At 41.9% G+C, this 17,967-nt stretch overlaps 1 protein-coding gene across 2 annotated transcripts; it reads left to right on the forward strand.

Moving 5' to 3' along the window:
* The first annotated feature begins 71 nt into the window (after positions 1-71).
* C19H5orf22 (chromosome 19 C5orf22 homolog) lies at positions 72-15,337 on the forward strand. Of its 2 annotated transcripts, none has more exons than XM_048368459.1 (9): positions 72-240; positions 2,964-3,109; positions 3,981-4,130; positions 5,298-5,724; positions 7,131-7,193; positions 7,398-7,519; positions 10,264-10,330; positions 12,843-12,982; positions 14,536-15,337. In XM_048368459.1, the coding sequence occupies exons 1-9, from the start codon at positions 160-162 to the stop codon at positions 14,666-14,668; spliced, it is 1,329 nt and encodes a 442-aa protein (XP_048224416.1). In that variant the 5' UTR covers positions 72-159; the 3' UTR covers positions 14,669-15,337. The 2 variants fall into 2 exon arrangements, with proteins under 2 accessions (XP_048224416.1, XP_048224417.1); XM_048368460.1 differs by lacking the exon at positions 72-240 and adding an exon at positions 265-379.
* Positions 15,338-17,967: the final 2,630 nt, after the last annotated feature.

A 17,967-nucleotide genomic window follows, 5' to 3' on the forward strand; every position in this document is an offset into this window, starting at 1 on the left:
CCCGCCCCTCCCTCACTCGTACATCTTCCAATCGGAAAGCGCAACCGGGTGAGCGCGCGTTTCCGCCGGGAGAGAGAGGCGGGCCGCGGCCTGTTTCCCCTCGGGTTCGGAGCCGGACGCTGCAGGCTCCAGGCCAAGCTGACCGGCGGACACCCAGCCATGAGTGACTCCGCGGGACAGGGCGCTCGCCTCCGGCGCTATCCCGAGCTCCCGGTGTGGGTGGTGGAGGATCACCAGGAGGTGAGCGGGCTTCCGCCGCGAGGCCGGGATTCCAGCCCGGGAGGTTGAGGACGTCAGTGGAGGAGCGCTTGCACAGCGAGCTGCCGTCCCGGGTTCGAGTCCCAGTACCCCAAGAAACCTCTTGTCTGCGGAGCACAGGGTCTAGAACTGCAGCTGCCTCGCCTTCCCCCTTCAGCATCTCTGTCCTTAGCTCTCAGCCGTGACGTGGGGCAGAAATTCTGGGACCCACCGGTGGGTGACCCTGCTGTAAGGTTCGCCAGAAAGGAAACCCTCCACAGGGTTCAGACAGAAAGGAGTTTACTGGGGGAGAGCAAACTGCAGCCTGCACAAGATGGAGGTGTGGGGAGACAGAGGGGAAGGAAGAAGGGAAAAAGAGAAAACTGTAAGAGGGGAAAGGAAAGAGTGGGGACGCATGTTGAGCTGGATTATATAGGGAAGGCCACGTGGCTTGGATGTGACTTCAGAGGAGGAGGTAACTGCCTCCAGGTGTGCCAGTTACCTAGGTAATGCAGGTACTGGGTGCAGACTTAAACAGGTGAGGGCATCTGCATGGAGCCCTCCCAGCCTTTTAATAATTATTAAAAAGGGCGCTGACTCTCTCTCTCTCTGCCTGCTTTCTGCTGGCAAGGGTCGTTGACAGGGGTAAAAGGTGGAGATGTGGCCCCTCCTGGAGAAGGCAAGCAGCAGCTGTCCCTTGGTTGTCCTTGAATGAAACCTGGAAGAAGTCTCATGAGGCGGGGGCTGTAACTTATTAAGAATTGACCACATATACTTGTCAGCTATTTCTCTAAAACTGCCTGCTTTTTCCTTTGGCTTGTAGAGTAGATCAAACCCAGAATGATCAGCCTTTGAGAGGGAACTTGGGGTGGGGGGGGCATCCTGGAACCCAGCTGGGGTCACACTCTCAAGGGCACAAGCCTAGAGGTTGGACCATTGAGACTGATTTTCTAGCCTAGGAGGCATTCTGACTTTATGGAGTAGTCTGGTGAGGACATAGGGGTCCACAAGGACAGAGAGTCAAATTCTCAACTCAGGCATCCCTGAAATGAGGACTGGCCACAAAGGCATCCTCTGGCGTGGTCAGAGGACCTGTAGATGGTGTGGTGGGGTGGATGCATAGCCAGCAATGGTAAAGGCAAGAAATCCAAAGTGAGTTTCCTCCTTTTGACAGTTTGGTCCATGGAAGGGCGGTCAAGGAGGCAGATTAACCCTCAAAAGAGAAGAGGGAGGAGGTGATCCAGGGACTCCTGACTCTGTCCCCTCCCAGGAAGGCACCAGTTGTTAGGTTGGCCAGAAAGGAAACCCACCACATGGTTCAGGCAGAGAAGAGTTTATTGTGGGGAGAGCAAACTGCCAGCCCACACATGATGACAGAGGGGAAGGAAGAAGACAAAGAGAAAGAGAGAAAAGGAAAGAGAACAGGGACTCATGTTGAGCCGGATTTTATAGGAAAAGGTGGGAGATATGGCCAGATGGATTGGATGTGACCCCAGAGAAGGCGGAGGTAATGGCCTCCAGGTGTGCCAGTTGCCTAGGTAACTCAGGTACTGGGCACAGACTTAGACAGGTGGGGGTGCATGTGCATGGAGCACTCCTGGGATGGACTTTCCTGCCTTTTCATCTTTTGACAAAGAAACCAACGTTTATGAACTGTAAACGATGTTTCCTGTGGCTGTGCTGCTTCATAGCAGTAAAGTTGGTGTCTTCATCTAGACTTCTGGATGCCAAGAAAAGGGGCCCATGTACCTAAGAAATTGATTTAAAAGTAGCGTGGCTAAGCTGTGTAAAAGAGGAAGGGGGCGGGGGATGAAGCTCAGCGATGGAGTGCTGGCTTAGCATGGGTTCAGTCCTCAGTACAGAAGAGGTTGGGAATGTGGCTTAGTGGTAGAGTGCTTGCCTCATATGCATGAAGCCCTGGGTTCGATTTCTCAATAGCCAGAAGTGGTGCTGTGGCTCAAGTGGTAGAGTGCTAGCCTTGAGCAGAAGCTCAGTGACAGTCCCTAGGCCCTAAGTTCAAGCCCCAGGACTGGGGAGGGGAAAATAAGAAAGAAGGAGGAATTTGCTAATGAAACTGATGGGGAAGGTTAGAGAAATAAGAAAGTTGGGCTTCTTGGGACCTTAAACATTGTGAGCATGGGCCTGAGAAAGAGCCTAAGTGTGGGCTAGACTGTATTTTCTCAGTATTAAAGGTAGACCTATGGAGGGTGTGAGCTAGGAAGCTTCACAGCCCTTCTATCCTAAAGGTACAGAAAAGAGCTCTGTCAGTGGGCACTGCTATGCCTGCAATCCTAGCTACTCAGGAGCTCAAGATCTAAGGATGGTAGTTCAAAGCCAGCCCAGGCAGGAACATCTATGAGACCCTTATCTCCAATTAAACTACCAAAAGCCAGTAGTAGAGCTGTGGCTCAAGTGGTAGAGTGCCATCCTTGCGCACAATAGCTCAGGGTCAACGCCCAGGCCCTCAGCTCAGCACAGAAAGACTGGAAGAAAGAAGAGGGAGGGAGGGAGGATCAATGGAAGGATCAATCGATCGATCCAGGGAACTTTGAACAGCAGCTAGTGATGGACCTTGACTAGGTCTTCTTAGTCCTCATCCATTTTCTTGCACAGTAGAGTTTGATATTTTCCACGTTTTTTACAGTGCAGTCTTATTTAACATTGTGTAATTTGAATGTGTTTGTGATTGCAGTGCCACATCTGAATGTGTGTCTTGTCTCTTACAGGTTCTGCCTTTTATATACCGAGCCATAGGCTCAAAGCATCTTCCTGCAAGTAATATAAGATTTTTACATTTTGACTCACATCCAGACCTTCTTATTCCTGTGAATATGCCAGCGGACACAGTGTTTGATAAGGAAACACTCTTTGGGTAATGTGATTTAATAATAAACACATAATAAATTTATGTATCTGCAGAAACAGGATATTTTCTAAGATAAACATATTTTACAAAACAAACGGTGGGAACTATAGCATTGCTCATTGTAGATATCTTTGACATTTTATATGGGAGACAACTGGTTCTCCTGTCTATATCAATATGTTAATTATGCTGTTTTGATTGATATATATGATTAAAATTCAAACTCTTATAACATAAAATCAGAAATGGGAAAAGTTTTTATAGCCTCAGATACTGAAACCCCAGTTTATATTCAGATAACTGAATAGTCTTTGATCCTATACCAAAACTTGACAAGTGATAGTTTCCTTAAGCTTAATTGGAATAGGAAATCCAACAATTTAACCTTAAATCTAAATAACCATACTTTATTGGTCACTATTCCTTATAAGAGAATGATGCTCGGCTCAATTCAGTCACACGTGCCTTTCCTTAAAGCTGCCTTTGTGTTTATAGTGCATAGCAAAAGTGCTTTCTGTACATTTCTTTCTTTGCTACATAAAACATTTTTAAAATACATACTTAGGATCAAGAATGAATAAGGGCACTCTGCAGTGAAACCTTTATGTTTTTGACTAGTGTATCTTCTTGAAGCATAGAATGACTACCACAGTGGGTTTGGTGCTGCTTAGGACACGAACCCACCAATGCTTTGCTACCATAGTGCAAATAGCAACACAGTGAAAGAGAAATGACAGCATCTTCTTGAAAATAGAATCAACCTAGTGATCACCCTGAAAAGGTCTCAGGAACCTCTGCCAGTGGATGAAATCACATTGACAAGGAAGGGGAGGCATTCTCTAATAGTTCTGATGTTTCTTCTCTATTTCTTTTGCAGAGAATTAAGCATTGAAAATTGGATTATGCCTGCAGTTTATGCTGGCCATTTTTCTCATGTAATATGGTTTCATCCCACGTGGGCTCAGCAAATGGCAGAAGGCAAACACCACTTTTTAATAGGCAAAGACATTTCTACCACAACAATCAGGTAATTTCCTTACAGTGAAGTGTGAAAGGGGCTAAATACTTTGGACTCCTGTAATGTAATAACATTGTAAGTATCTCTGTACACAAATAAGGTCAAATTAAAACCTTAGATCCTTTGAAATGAGTTCTTGAAACACCAAAGCACATTTTCAACTCTCGACTTCTTACATTTATATTTTGTTTCTGGTTAATTGGTTTTGAATAATAGGGTCTTCATCCTCTGGAATTCAGACTCCATTGATAGCTAACTTTATTAAGTCTTTGAAATGCCTTATAGATTCTGACAAACTTTCTTGCCCTGGATTCAAACCACAATCCTCAGATCTCAGCCTTTTGAGTAGCTAAGATTCCAGGTATAAGCCCAGGCACCCAGCTAGGATGAATATTTTAAGCACTGTAACCACAGCTTTCTAGAACCTGAAGGGTAATGAGATAAAATTGTAATGCATTGGAAATAAAATACAATATCTCTCACTGAAATGTTTTATTTATGATTAAACCTTAATACTTCTCTCAATTTTGAAAGTGTGGTTCACTTCATTTGCACAAATATCTTTCTTATATATGAACATTGCATTTCTATATTAAATCCTTTGAAAGGAATAATTACAACATATAAAAGTTGTACATAATACTGGTCTCTATGAAAGACTGGGTTTCAGTGCTTAGAGAGGGCTTAATTTGACCTGCAAAGTCAAATAATTTTGTATGATCTGACAGATGTTTGAAACACAATTTGTGGTGAAAATTGAAGAGATTTTTATTTTCTCATGATTTTAGTTAATCCTTCAAGTAAAAATTTATGGAAGAGTCATAATAAATATAGATCTCCAAAAGGAGCTAGGGAACCCTGGGGTTTCTGTTCTGCCATCTCTAAAGTCCTCATAATCCAGAGTAACTTGCTGCTGTTCGTGTTTGTGTGCCAGTGAGTAGGGAGTGAAGAACAAGGGTCCTGTCCTGCCCTGCCCTGCCCTTCCCAGCCAATGGGCTGGCCTGCACTTAACTCAGGTAGCCAAATCTAGCTACAAGATAGACTGCAAATGTTATGTTTACAGAATAGGAAGTCCCAGGTACTAAAGACAGTTTTGTCTGATAGGTAGTTTTCTTAGATTTTAGGCGTGGCATTATAAAATGCCAGCTTCTTTAAAAGTTTTTTCTCCCCTTGCAGAGTTACGAGTACAGATCATTACTTCCTGAGTGATGGTCTCTATGTCGCTGAAGACCAGCTAGAGAACCAAAAGCCGTTACAGCTGGATGTGATTACGGTGAAAGCTGACGGACTCTATAACAACCAGGGCGGAAAGGCTGCATTGTCATCTGCCAAGAAGCCTAAGGTAGCCCTGGAAGACACAGAGAATGCTGCCTCTGCTGACCATGACTGTCAGTCAGAAGGGCCAGGAAAGAACCCAGTGACACAGAACGGCCAGTCTGGTCAAGAGCCGTCATGTTCGTGTGCTTCTGAAAGTCAGCAATGTCCGAGTACAGCCAGCACTGACCAGATCCTGCCAATCCTACAGCAAGGAGATGCATTTGTCTTAGATATTGACTTAGACTTTTTTTCCGTCAAGAATCCCTTCAAAGAAATGTTTACTCAGGTAAATCAGGGATTTTGAAAGCATGGAGCTTGAGAATTACATGGCATTTCTCTAGATGAGAGCTAGCAAGCCTTCTGCAAACAGCCTGATATGATGGTTAATTGTTCTAGGTTTTAGAAAGCACATTCTATCACAGGGTCTCCTTTAAAAAAAAAATGTTTTTAACCTAATGCTGGTGACTCACAACTGTAATCCTAAGTACTCAGAAGGCTAATATCTGAAGCTCAAGTTCAAAGCCAGCCCAAGCAGGAACATCCTAGAAACCCTTATCACCAATTAATGACCCAGTAGCAATAACCATGAGCAGAGGAGTCTCAAATTGTAGGGTGCTAGCCTTGAGCAAAAAAGCTAACTGATGGTGCCCAGGCCCTGAGTTCAAGCCCCAGTCCTGGCACAGAAAAGAAAGAATTAATATTATATACAGGTTAAGCTTTCCTAATCAAAAAAAATCTAAAATTTCTCCAAAATCCAAAACTTTTGGGATACCATAAAATGCACCAGTAAAGTCTCTACAAATATTCCAAAGTCTAGAAAACTCCCAAATATGATGTTCTTCTAGGTCTAAGCATTATAAAGGATACTTGTGTTGTAATTTTATAGCTATATTTTTAATATTATGGAGATATAATAGCTAAATTCTCCTTGCTACATCTATTGTTTATTAACTCTATTATTTGGGGAAAGTTACTGCAGTTTCTTTGCATAGAAAGTGTGAGTGATCATATCCAACAGACTGAGACTATATTGTGGTCATAGAGCACTTGCCTACATGGACAGGGTCCCAGCACTGTAATATTAATCAGTTTATTAAACCCATCCCATGGGATGGTTTTGATCATAAAGCATGAGAACAGTGTCACATCATTATGCATTATAAATTTAAGCTCTTCTTCCTGGCAGAAGTGTTATATAAGGTATTGGGGCCAGATGCATCCATTGTATAATGGATTCACCTAGCTATGCTTCTAGAGTCTAGGGATAGCAGAGGTCCCAGCTTTCCTGTTCTGTGTGGAGTCTCCTCATCCAGGTCCTGTGTCAGTCTGCCTCCAACATTGCCTTTGTGCTCCTGAGTTCTATTTCTAGAGAAATGGCTATACAGTGTACTTGGTGTTTACTGTTCTCCTTAAAGACATGTACATCTCTGAGAAACACCTAAAATCTGCTTAGATCTATTTATATGAGATATTACTAGAAATAGTTTGATTTCACACTTCTTTAGCCAACTAGTCTTTTATATTCGTATTTTATTCATATGCCCAGATAGACAGAGTTGCCCTAAGGAAAATATATGCATAATGGACATTGTACCTGATTCTCCCAGACAAATATGAATATTATCGAAGATGTTCTGCTGTCAAAGGTAAATAAAGAAAATTAGCCTTAGGATTTTGCTTTTTGTTTTGCAGGAGGAATACAAAATCTTACAAGAACTTTACCACTTTAAAAGGCCTGGGAATAACCTCACCACGGTATATATCACTTGTTTCCTCAGGGTTTTATCTACATATCATGTATTTTAAAAATACAGCTTATTAGATGTGAGAGCACTTGCGTGTTTATTGGTAAAGCTCATGGAAATCATTTCTTTATTAATTAAACCAAGATTTTTATAATAGCAGTATTTCGCTTGCTTTTAGAAAGGATATGATCTCAGTATTTCAATGTTTTTAAAGGATGATTTAGCAGATATTGTTGATACTCGAATTCATCAATTAGAAGATTTAGAAGCAACTTTTGCTGATTTGTGTGATGGTGATGATGAAGAAACTGTCCGGAGATGGGCTTCAAATCCTGGGTAAGACCCACCCCTAACCCCTACTTTTCTCCAGAGCTTCTACTATTGATTCCTACATATATGACCAAGTTTGTTGGATAAATTGCTTTGAAAAAAATTATATTACATCTACTACTCAACTTTCCAACAGTAGTATTTATTGAGTGGGTTTTTTGTTTGTTTTTTCCAGTCCTGAGGCTTGAACTTGGGGCCTAGGCACTGTCTCTGAGCTTCTTTTGCTCAAGGCTAGCACTCTACCACTTGAGCCACAGTGCTACTCCTGGCTTTTTGTTTATGTGAAACTGAGGAATTGAACCCAGGGCTTCGTGCATGCTGGGCAAGCACTCTACTACTAAGCCACATTCCCAACCCCTTGATAGTTTTTATGTGTTCTTTATCTATGAATTTCTTATTCATGGATTCTTCATAGCAATCTATTGTTTTATTGTAGTTATGTCCATTTTATAAATGAGTAAACCAAGACTCAGAGTTTAAGCTGCCAAGAGTCATATCATAAAAGGTATGCATTAGTTATTGTGCAGTTGCTTCCCTACTAGGACCTGTTTTGCTAGGTCTAATACAAAATTAAAGATAAATACTTGGGTTATCCCTGTACTAAGTAGAATAAGGAAAAAAAACCTAGTAACAAGTAAGTTATAATATGAAAACATGCCTCCTTTCTAAGAAGAGCTCAATGAGGAAATGATAAATACCTTGATCACAGAGTAACAAATACATATACAACAAAGTACTACATCGTATCTTGTGAATGTGTACAATTACTAAGTATCAACTGTGAACTTGAACTATTATTATGTATTTTTTTAAAATAATGGTTATGAGTAGAAGAGTTTGTTTTCAATCTATTGCACATGAAGAAAGGATTTAAAGGCCAGAATCTTCATCAGTTCATTTATTTGTTCAATTCTCACATTGTTAACATTAAAGTATGAAAAAAAGTCCTTTAGCCTTTGGTATTGAACTTGGCATGAAAGAATATTGACATAAGTACCAGAGCTAGTTTGTTCTATGTAATTCTTTGAATCATATAAACTCAAAAAGCCTGAAAACTGAAGAACATCATTATATTCTTGTGTTTATAGAAGACCAGAAATAGCTTATTATAGAATCGCTGAGATTGTTCACTATAGTATAAATGTGCGAATCAGTTGTGAGACAGCAACATTAAATGGAAAGCTAGAATCCTAGGGCTTCAGACAAGAACCTGAGCAGCCATCAAGATTTGTTGTGGGGGGCTGGGGATATGGCCTAGTGGCAAGAGTGCCTGCCTCGGATACACGAGGCCCTAGGTTCGATTCCCCAGCACCACATATACAGAAAACCGCCAGAAGCGGTGCTGTGGCTCAAGCAGCAGAGTGCTAGCCTTGAGCGAGAAGAAGCCAGGGACAGTGCTCAGGCCCTGAGTCCAAGGCCCAGGACTGGCAAAAAAAAAAAAAAAAAAGATTTGTTGTGGGGGGCTGGGGATATGGCCTAGTGGCAAGAGTGCTTGCCTCGTATACATGAGGCCCTGGGTTCAATTCCCCAGCACCACATATACAGAAAATGGCCAGAAGGGGCACTGTGGCTCAAGTGGCAGAGTGCTAGCCTTGAGCAAAAAGAAGCCAGGGACAGTGCTCAGGCCTTGAGTCCAAGCCCCAGAACTGGCCAAAAAAAAAAAAAAGATTTGTCGTGGGAGTTACTGAAGTCATCAGCTCTGTGAATAAATACAGGAACTGGAACAGTGTTTGCCTCTGCAGAGAGGAATCATAGCTCAAAGATTGTATCAGATATATAAGCAAGAAATAACTTATTTCGCTAGATGCCTATTAAAATATTCACCATAGATGTTACTTAAAAATAAAATATTGTGACATACACTAATTGCTAATCCTAACTACTCAGTAGGCTGAGATCTGTGGACCACGGTTTTAAACCAGCCTGGGCATGTAAGTCCATTGACCCTTATCTCCAGTTAACCACCAAAGAGGGAAATAGAGCTCAAGTGGTAGAACACTTAGCTGGAGCAGAAAAGCTCAGGGACAGCACTCAGGCCCTGAGGTCAAGCCCCAGGACTGGCACAAAAAACAAGTAATTATATACTCAGAAGCATTCCTGAAATGCAAAAATCACAAAGCTTTAGTTATTGTCCTTAGAGCAGTGACATGAAATAATAATTCACCAAAGTCTAGCCACATCAGCAAATACTAGTCAGTTAATACTTTCTCTCTTCAACATAGGGAACTTGTTCTAAAAATGTCTCCCTTTTTTAAATTATGATGAAAGAAGTCACAAGACATGAGTCCTAGAAGTGCTGAAAAGTACCCACTATTTTCTGATTTCATGAAGTTTCAAATCAAGCTCAAAACCTAAACGACAGCAGCAAAGCTAAGCATGGAAACCTAAGACTGCTTCTTGAATCCAGCCTGTGGACAGTGGCACCTTCCACTGGACCAGGCCGTGCTTGCTGTGCTGGCCCAGGTAGCTCCAGACCCTGCAGGAAACTCCAGGGCAGCCCTCAGGGTTCACCAAAACTGCAACAGGGAGATCAGGCAGGAGCTGAAATTGAAAGGAGAAAAAATAACTAAGAAAGGTTGGCAAGACCAAGGGGGAACGCTTATTTCTTAATATTTTAAGATGATAGTTGGACGTTACCTTTCATCCCAAGCTTCCTAATGATGCATATTATTGTGGTTACATGCTTACTGCACTGTGTCACTTGCTACTGTAATTTTCTGCTTATTGACTGGGGTGGTTTTTTCCCCCAGAATGGAATCACTACTTCCACTTGTACAGAGTTTGAAAAAACGGACAGAAGTGCCGGACTATGAGATGGTAACTGTCTTAATTAAACTATAGCTTCGTGGGCGCACAGAGGGGAAGGGGGAGGCTTGGCTTGAACTTAGAACTTTTCCTTCTCATTTAGCTTTTTCACTCCAGGCTGGTGCTCTACCACCTCCACTCCTGGATTTTTTCCAGTTAATTGGAGATAAGCGTTTAGTAGAATTTTTTTACTCAGGCTGGATCCGTCCTCAGTTCTCAGATTGTGGCCTCTTGCGTAGCTAGAATTATAGGTGTAAGCCACTACCGCCCGAGCTTAAAATTGATTCTTTATGGGGCTGGGGATATGGCCTAGTGGTGAGAGAGCTTGCCTCCTATACATGAGGCCCTGGGTTCGATTCCCCAGCATCACATATACAGAAAACGGCCAGAAGTGGCACTGTGGCTCAAGTGGCAGAGTGCTAGCCTTGAGCAAAAAGGAAGCCAGGGACAGTGCTCAGGCCCTGAGTCCAAGGCCCAGGACTGGCCAAAAAATAAAAAAAATTGATTCTTCATAAAGGCAAATTTCTGGGTTAAAATATGTGCTTTTTGTTGAGATGATTTGCTTTTTTGTGTGTCTGAATGAATTATGAAGAAAAATATAAACAAAAGCATTTAAGAAGTCCAAAATCCTAGAAGCATTTTCTCAGAAAAATGTTCTTTTCTCTATTTTCTATATGAAGCAAAAAATACTGCGTATTTTTTGTTACTGCCGTTTTCATTATCAAGTCTTACTTCACCAAATAAGAGTTAAGTCCAAACTAACTGTAAAAAACAAAAGATAAAATGAAACAAGGGAGCCATGACTTATACATTACACTGAATGCACTAGTTCCTTGCTGTTCACTGTGATGTGCAAGCTGTGTCCAAAGATACGTTTAATCATAATAGTCATAACTTTCTTTCATTTTACAGTCTTTGAAATGACTATCAGTATTTGACATGAAAACAAAATGGAGCTTAAAACGTTCAGATGAAAGCCAGGCATAGTGGTACTCACTTTGGGAGGTAGAAATAAGGAGATAAGGAGGATTGGGGTTCAGCTGGTGGGGGGGGGGGCGGCAGGGAAGGAAGGAGAAAGCACTTGGGGAGCACACTTCCATGCCTAGCAAGTGCAAGGGCCTGAGCTCAAACGCCAACACCACCAATCATAAAAGCACAAAAGTTCAAGGGACTGTTTTAGAATTCATTCCAGACCTGAGTCTTCCAGGTGTCTATTAGTCTGCTCTGCTTAGTTCTGTACTTGTTTCCATGTTTACAGCAGTTTTGTGAAATACAATAAAGCCACTGTATTTTCACTGATGTTTGAGAACTAGAATTTTTTTTTTCGGTCATGGGGTTTGAACTCAGAGCCTGGGTGCTGTCAGTGAGCTTTTTTGCTCAAAGCTAGCATTCTACCACTTGAGCCCCAGCTCTACTTCTGGTTTTCTGGTGGTTAATTGGAGACAAGAGTCTCATGAACTTTCCTCAGATCTCAGTCTCCTGAGTTGCTAGGACTACAGGTCTGAAAAAAACCAGTGCCTGGCTAAGGACTAAATCTTTGACTTATTTTAGGAAAAAAAAAGCAAGAGTATCATGGTTAACCCTGGGCCAACACAAGGCCTAGGCAACTGTTAAGAATAATAAAGCTACAGTAGAGATCTTGGCCTACCAAGGAGGCAAGGAAAGAAAAGGAAAGAAAAAAGAAAAGTTAGAAGATAAGATTTCAAAATGCTTTGAGACAATGAATTGTATCTTCAGGCAGGTGTGCTTTAATTATTACATTGCATCTGGATTTGTTGGGGAGGGGAAGACTCTGGTTCTAGGGAGAAGAAATGGTAGGGCTCAATCACAAATTACGTATCTAGATACATACTTGTAACTACAATGCAGAATCTGGGCTAGGAGTATGGCTCAAGCCTAGCAAGCATGGAGAGTCTGAGCTCCAACCCCAGCCCCCTCACTACCCCCTCCCAAAATGAAGAACTCATCACTATATTGACAGATAATTGCCAATTAAATCTTTGGTATGTATCCAAAGCAAGCAATAAAGTGTAGTATGTTTCTGTGTGTTACACTTAGGTACTCAAGCCAAAACCATGATACATTTGAGTTCTGGTTTTTACAACATTAAAGCCAAAGTTGCAAGAGGCATCCTGTGAGCCACTTCGAACTTTCAGAAAGATTTGCTTCAGTACTAAGACTAGAACACCATTCATTTACATGTAAAACCTACCAAGATACCAACCAATAGTGTATGGGTATACATAAAATAGTACATAATACAAGAAAACAGCACATTAAATAGGTCAGGAGGAAGACTCCTTTTTTTTTCTTCTTTTTGGTGTCAGCACTGAGGCTTGGACTCTGGACCCCAATTGACTGCCAGAAAACGAGAAGTGGCACTGTGGCTCAAAGTGGTAGAGAGCAAAACCTTGAGCTGAAGAGCTCAGGGACAACACCCAGGCCCAGAGTTCAAGCCCCGCAACCAACCAAAAAAAACTTCTCAGAGAAGAGTCAATGTTGGTTTTGGTTGCCTTCTTTTCAGGTTCACCAAGCTGGTCTAACCTGCGATTACTCAGAACTTCCTCACCACGTCAGCACTGAGCAAGAAATTGAGTGTCTTGTTCAGTCTGTCTATCACCTACTGAAAAATCTACCCAAACCTACGCTGGTGACAATTGCAAGGTAAGCACAGTGTGCCAAATGGGCCCACTGTCGACATCATGTCTCATCTGCAGCCTGGACTATGTCACCTCGTAGGGCAAAAGGGTTCATGGTATGATTCATTCAAATGTTTAGAGAAGTGTTATCTTGGGTTGTTGGAGTGGATTCCGTGTTATCACAAGAGCCCTATTGAGAGGGAAGCAAGAAGTCAGAGAGCTCGGAAGACTGCAGCAGGGGCCACATGGTGAGGAGAGCGGGCAGCCGCTAGCAGCTAGAAGAGGCAGTGTGTCTTAGAATGGCACATCTTACAGCAACCAGTGCACACAGAAAGCCGCTGTTGCATTGGCCAGATACCACAAATGGTGCGGCTGAGGACAGGATTTTTCTAACTGAGCAACCTTTTAGTAAAGGTCTCAATTTGAAATCCACTCTTGCCTTAATTCACAGAGTAGTTGGACCTCTGGAAAATGCAGTTCATATCTAAGTCATTTTTGTTTGTGGGCTTGTGGAGGGGGGGTGGTTAGTTAGGTTTTGTTTTTACACAGGTCCTGGAACTTAAACTCAGGGCCTGGGTACTGTCCCTGAGCCTTTTTTCTCAAGGCTAGTGCTCCACCACTTGAGCTACAGCCCCACTTCTGGGAGGGCACAGGTTTAACCTTGAACAGTCCTTGATGGGAGGACATAGATTTAACCTTGAACATTCCATAACTCAGGTGGTCAAGCAATTTACATAATCTTATCACAGCAAAAGGGAACTTCCCTGGATAGGGCGGGGGCTGGGAGGATATTAGTGAAGATGGAGTCAGCTTCCACTTTCTTTAACTAATCTGAGATGGAATCAATCTGACACCTCTCAACAGCCAATGATGGCACTGGCCAGATCTGACCTCCATATTACACCTTCTACCTTGCACCACCTCCCACTACTGCATTCCCATGAAGAACCGGAGCAGGGATCTGATCAGCCCATTCCTTAGACTTACACTCCCAACTATGGTCTCTGGGAGAAGTCCTTACAGACAGACCTCAGTAATCTAGGCACTTCTTCATTCAATCAAGTTGGAAATCAAATTTAACTATGGCATTCCTGTTTTATAGAACTGCCAAGAACATTAAAGAACATAATTCATGTACTAGGCTGTTAAAAAAAAAAAAAAGAAAACACTGTCTCTTCTATGGAAGTGGGTTGCTTAAAAGTTCCTGATTTGCCTTGGTGGCTTGACTCACATGGATTAATCTGCTAAGACATCGTCAGCAAGTTCAGAAAGGAAAGGAGAACGGCTTTGGATAAGGAAGGATTTTTGAAATGTAAGGTTTTTGTCTCAACTAGTTTTTCCTAGTGGGAATTAAGACACACCTCAGAAGACACACCACTGATTGCTATAGAAATAGCAGAGGAAGGTATATTTTGAGATAACTGTGTACTGTTAATCTTACTAGGAAATCTTTAACACTAAAGTAAGATCAACATTTTTTAGAAAGGTTTCCTATACCTGCTGAATTTCACACTTAGGTTTAAAATTGAAATCAGCACATGTTATGTAGTTTTCCTCTCTGTCTCTCCTTGGTTCCAGGTCAAGTCTGGATGACTACTGTCCTTCTGAACAAGTCGACAGCATTCAGGAGAAGGTCCTCGGTGTGCTGCGCTCTCTCTATGGGACTCTGGACACTCACCTGGTGTACTCAGCAGAGTCGCCTCCATCTTGAATAACACCAAACTCCTATCTTAGTTATGTAAAGTAACAGATGCTAGTTGTTGCAAATGAGTCTTCCAGAGAACATTTTGTACTTGACTTTCGGTTGAAATCTCTCACATATTTTGAACCTCTAAGCAAATATTATCAGTGTTTGAATGATAGCAGAGTTTTTTGGGAGGAATGGAGGTGAGGGATTACACCAAATCTACTACTGCCCCAATGGATGGAAATATTCATTATCTATCATCGTCTTCCTTTTTGTGAGAGTTATTTCCCCTTCTCCTTCTCCTAGGCAAAATGGACTTAATGAGATTTATGTATTCATTCAACTCATGGATGTTAACTACTTACATGTACCAGACATTACTAAGTACTACATAAACTGCGAAACAAAATAGGTAAAGCCATGCCAGGAGGCAGGTGAGAAGAAAATTACAGGTTGTGAGCAGTATTGAGAAGGAGGAAAAGACACCATAAATATGTCTTAGGCATATTCTCAGGGCCTTCTAGGAAAGTAATGTTCTCCAAAGCTAGTGCCAAAATAAAACCTTGCCAATCCATGAAAATACTACAGGAAGTCAGCATCTCCAAGGCTATTGGGATTAGGGTCAGTCATCGCTTACTCTCGAGCATGGTTTTTACTAAAGAGGCCCACTGATGGGCTGGGGATATGGCCTAGTGGTAAAGTGCTCGCCTCCTAAAGAGGCCCACTGAACAATCGTGACCATATGAGGCTTCCCTTTTATTTGTGTTTTATTTTTAACTAATCGGGGTTTATGCCTCTCGGGGTCATTGTGTGCATATGAGATCACGTTTCATACATTATGTGTTTGAAAATAGTAGAAAGGCTATTTCTGAGGCCAGTCGCCCTAGGTTGCCTAGAGCAGTGTCTTGGTCATGCATTCAGGCTGGTTTAAAGCTGATCCTTATGGTTGGGGCTGGAGGAACCACTGTGTGGACAAAAATTTTGAAGGGATGTAGCAGTTTACCCTTTCTCACAAACAAAGATGATGATTAACCCTATGAGATCCAATATCTGCTCACTACAAATCAGATCCTCTGCCTAAGATATTAAAAAAAAAAGAAATAGCCAAGACTGACCTCATATCTGAGATCTTCCTACCTCAGCCTCCTGATGTTTGGATTATACCCAGAAACACCACATCAGGCTTCTGAGATAGTCTTAATCCTAGGAATTACTTTCTCTGTTTGCCAGTTTTCAACTCTTCACTGTCCCCTTTTTTAAAAAATCATCTTGTTTTTAACTACTTTCTTTACTTTTAAAAAACAAAATGGCTTAGAAGGGAAAAGAAAGCATACCTGGCAGTTTTAACTTTCAGGCCTTGTCCATGTGGCTACCTGCAGATTCGCATGTTGCTAACATCATAGTGTCACTGAACTGGTATTCTAGGACAAGGTCCCATTGCCCCGCAGATGACAGGGCTTCCACTTTTCCAATTCTATTTGCACCAAATTTTTTTTCCACATGAAATAGTATGAACATGTACTGGTGTCATTAAAAGCCAAACTGCTTTAGCTTTCCATTTTGATAAAACACAAAATGGTTTATGTTCCTGTAAAGATCAGAGTTGTAAAACTATACCGTATTTTTAAGGTTTGTTTGAAATTTTTGTTTGAATTCTATAAATATGCATTACTATTATGAATAAATTATTTTTGTGTTAAATTAAAAGGTGTGTTTTGAAGTTTTAAATCAAACTATAGCATTAATTGTATGTGTTCTTCTGTCAGTGACTTTTAAATCCAGTTTTTGTTATTTATTATGATTCTCATGAACTCTGATGTGACTCATCCTTGTTTTAACTCAGGTTAAATAAAAGAGCATCTGATTCCTTTGCAGGAACCCTCTGTGATTATCTCTTCAAAGAATGAATTTAATTCCTACTGCATGTGGGTCATGTGTGAGCTGATGCTCACAAGAATCCTGGAAAAAAGCTGCTGTTATTCCACTTTGCAAAGGAATTCACTCAGGCACGCAGTATTTACAAGGCTCAGAGTTTTCAACTTCTCAGTACTAGAACAGAGACTCAGTTGTAAGTCATGGATTTCCAGAGCCCTAGCCTATATAACTTGTGTACTTTATCTGATTCATCCTTGTAGCCTTAATGCCCTCATATCATCTGTGATTTAAAAAAATAAAAACTAGGAATTAAAACACTATTGTGGCCAGGAGCCAGTGGCTCACACCTGTAATCCTAGCTACTCGGGAGGCTGAGATCTGAAGATCCTGATTCAAAGCCAGCCTAGGCAGGAAAGTCCATGAGACTCTTATCACCAAGTAACCACCAGAAAACCGGAAGAGTCGCTGTGGCTCAAGTGGAAGAGCACTAGCCTTGAGCTCAAGAGCTCTGGGACAGCACCCAGGCTCAAAGTACAAGCCCCACAACTGAGCCTCCCCCCCCAAAAAAAATTCTGACTAGTTTGGAAATGGAGCCATTTGCACAACAAGCATACAAACAAAAATGACCATCTACTTGTACGTTTTCTATATTATCGAGCAATACATAGACTTGTAGCTGTCTGTTAACTGGAAATAATTATTTTTTATATTTAATGGGTTTCCCAGCTAAGTTTAGTAAAACTTAAAAATGAACTTATTGGTAAAATTTTTGAGATATGGGCAAAAGAAAGATGCTTTTATATATGTTCATCCTTTCCAAGAGACAACAGCAGAGGAAAAGTTTGAAATAATGTCTACCATTTGGCTTAAATATAGCATATTCTTTCTGTGGGGCAGGGGAGGATATGAATAGTTTCTTTGCTAAGGAAAGCTGCCCTCATCCTCTCCAAAACTTGAAACAGGCACATTACAGCACAGAAGGGATTAAGGTTGCCACTAATCCATTGACTTTGGGGTGAGTAGGGGGTCCTAGGTTATGTGGTGGCGCTGGGCTAGATGTAAGCAGAGGGCTTCAAAAAGGAAAGGATGGGGTGTCACACAGACTCATAGGGGTACACCACCTGCCATGGCAGATTCTGAAGACAAAAGGGAAAGGCCACCAGCCAAAGAATGTGAACCACCTCTGTTGATAGAAAAATCAAAGAAACGTTCTCCCCTGGGGTCTCTAGATAGGACCCAACCCTGCCTGATGTCAGCCCATTGACATCCATTTCAAACAAAGACCCTAGGATTCTAAAGTAATAAACTGGTGTTGCTTCTAAGCCACCATGTTTGTGGTCATTTCTCAGGGCTATCTCGGAGCTCAGAAAACGACACTATGCAGGACAGCATTCGGGCCTGCCAAGCACTTTGAACTAAGGGAAATTGGAAGGCCTAAAGCTGCCTCA

Source organism: Perognathus longimembris, chromosome 19, assembly GCF_023159225.1.
Source record: "Perognathus longimembris pacificus isolate PPM17 chromosome 19, ASM2315922v1, whole genome shotgun sequence".
Lineage (NCBI taxonomy): Eukaryota > Metazoa > Chordata > Mammalia > Rodentia > Heteromyidae > Perognathus > Perognathus longimembris.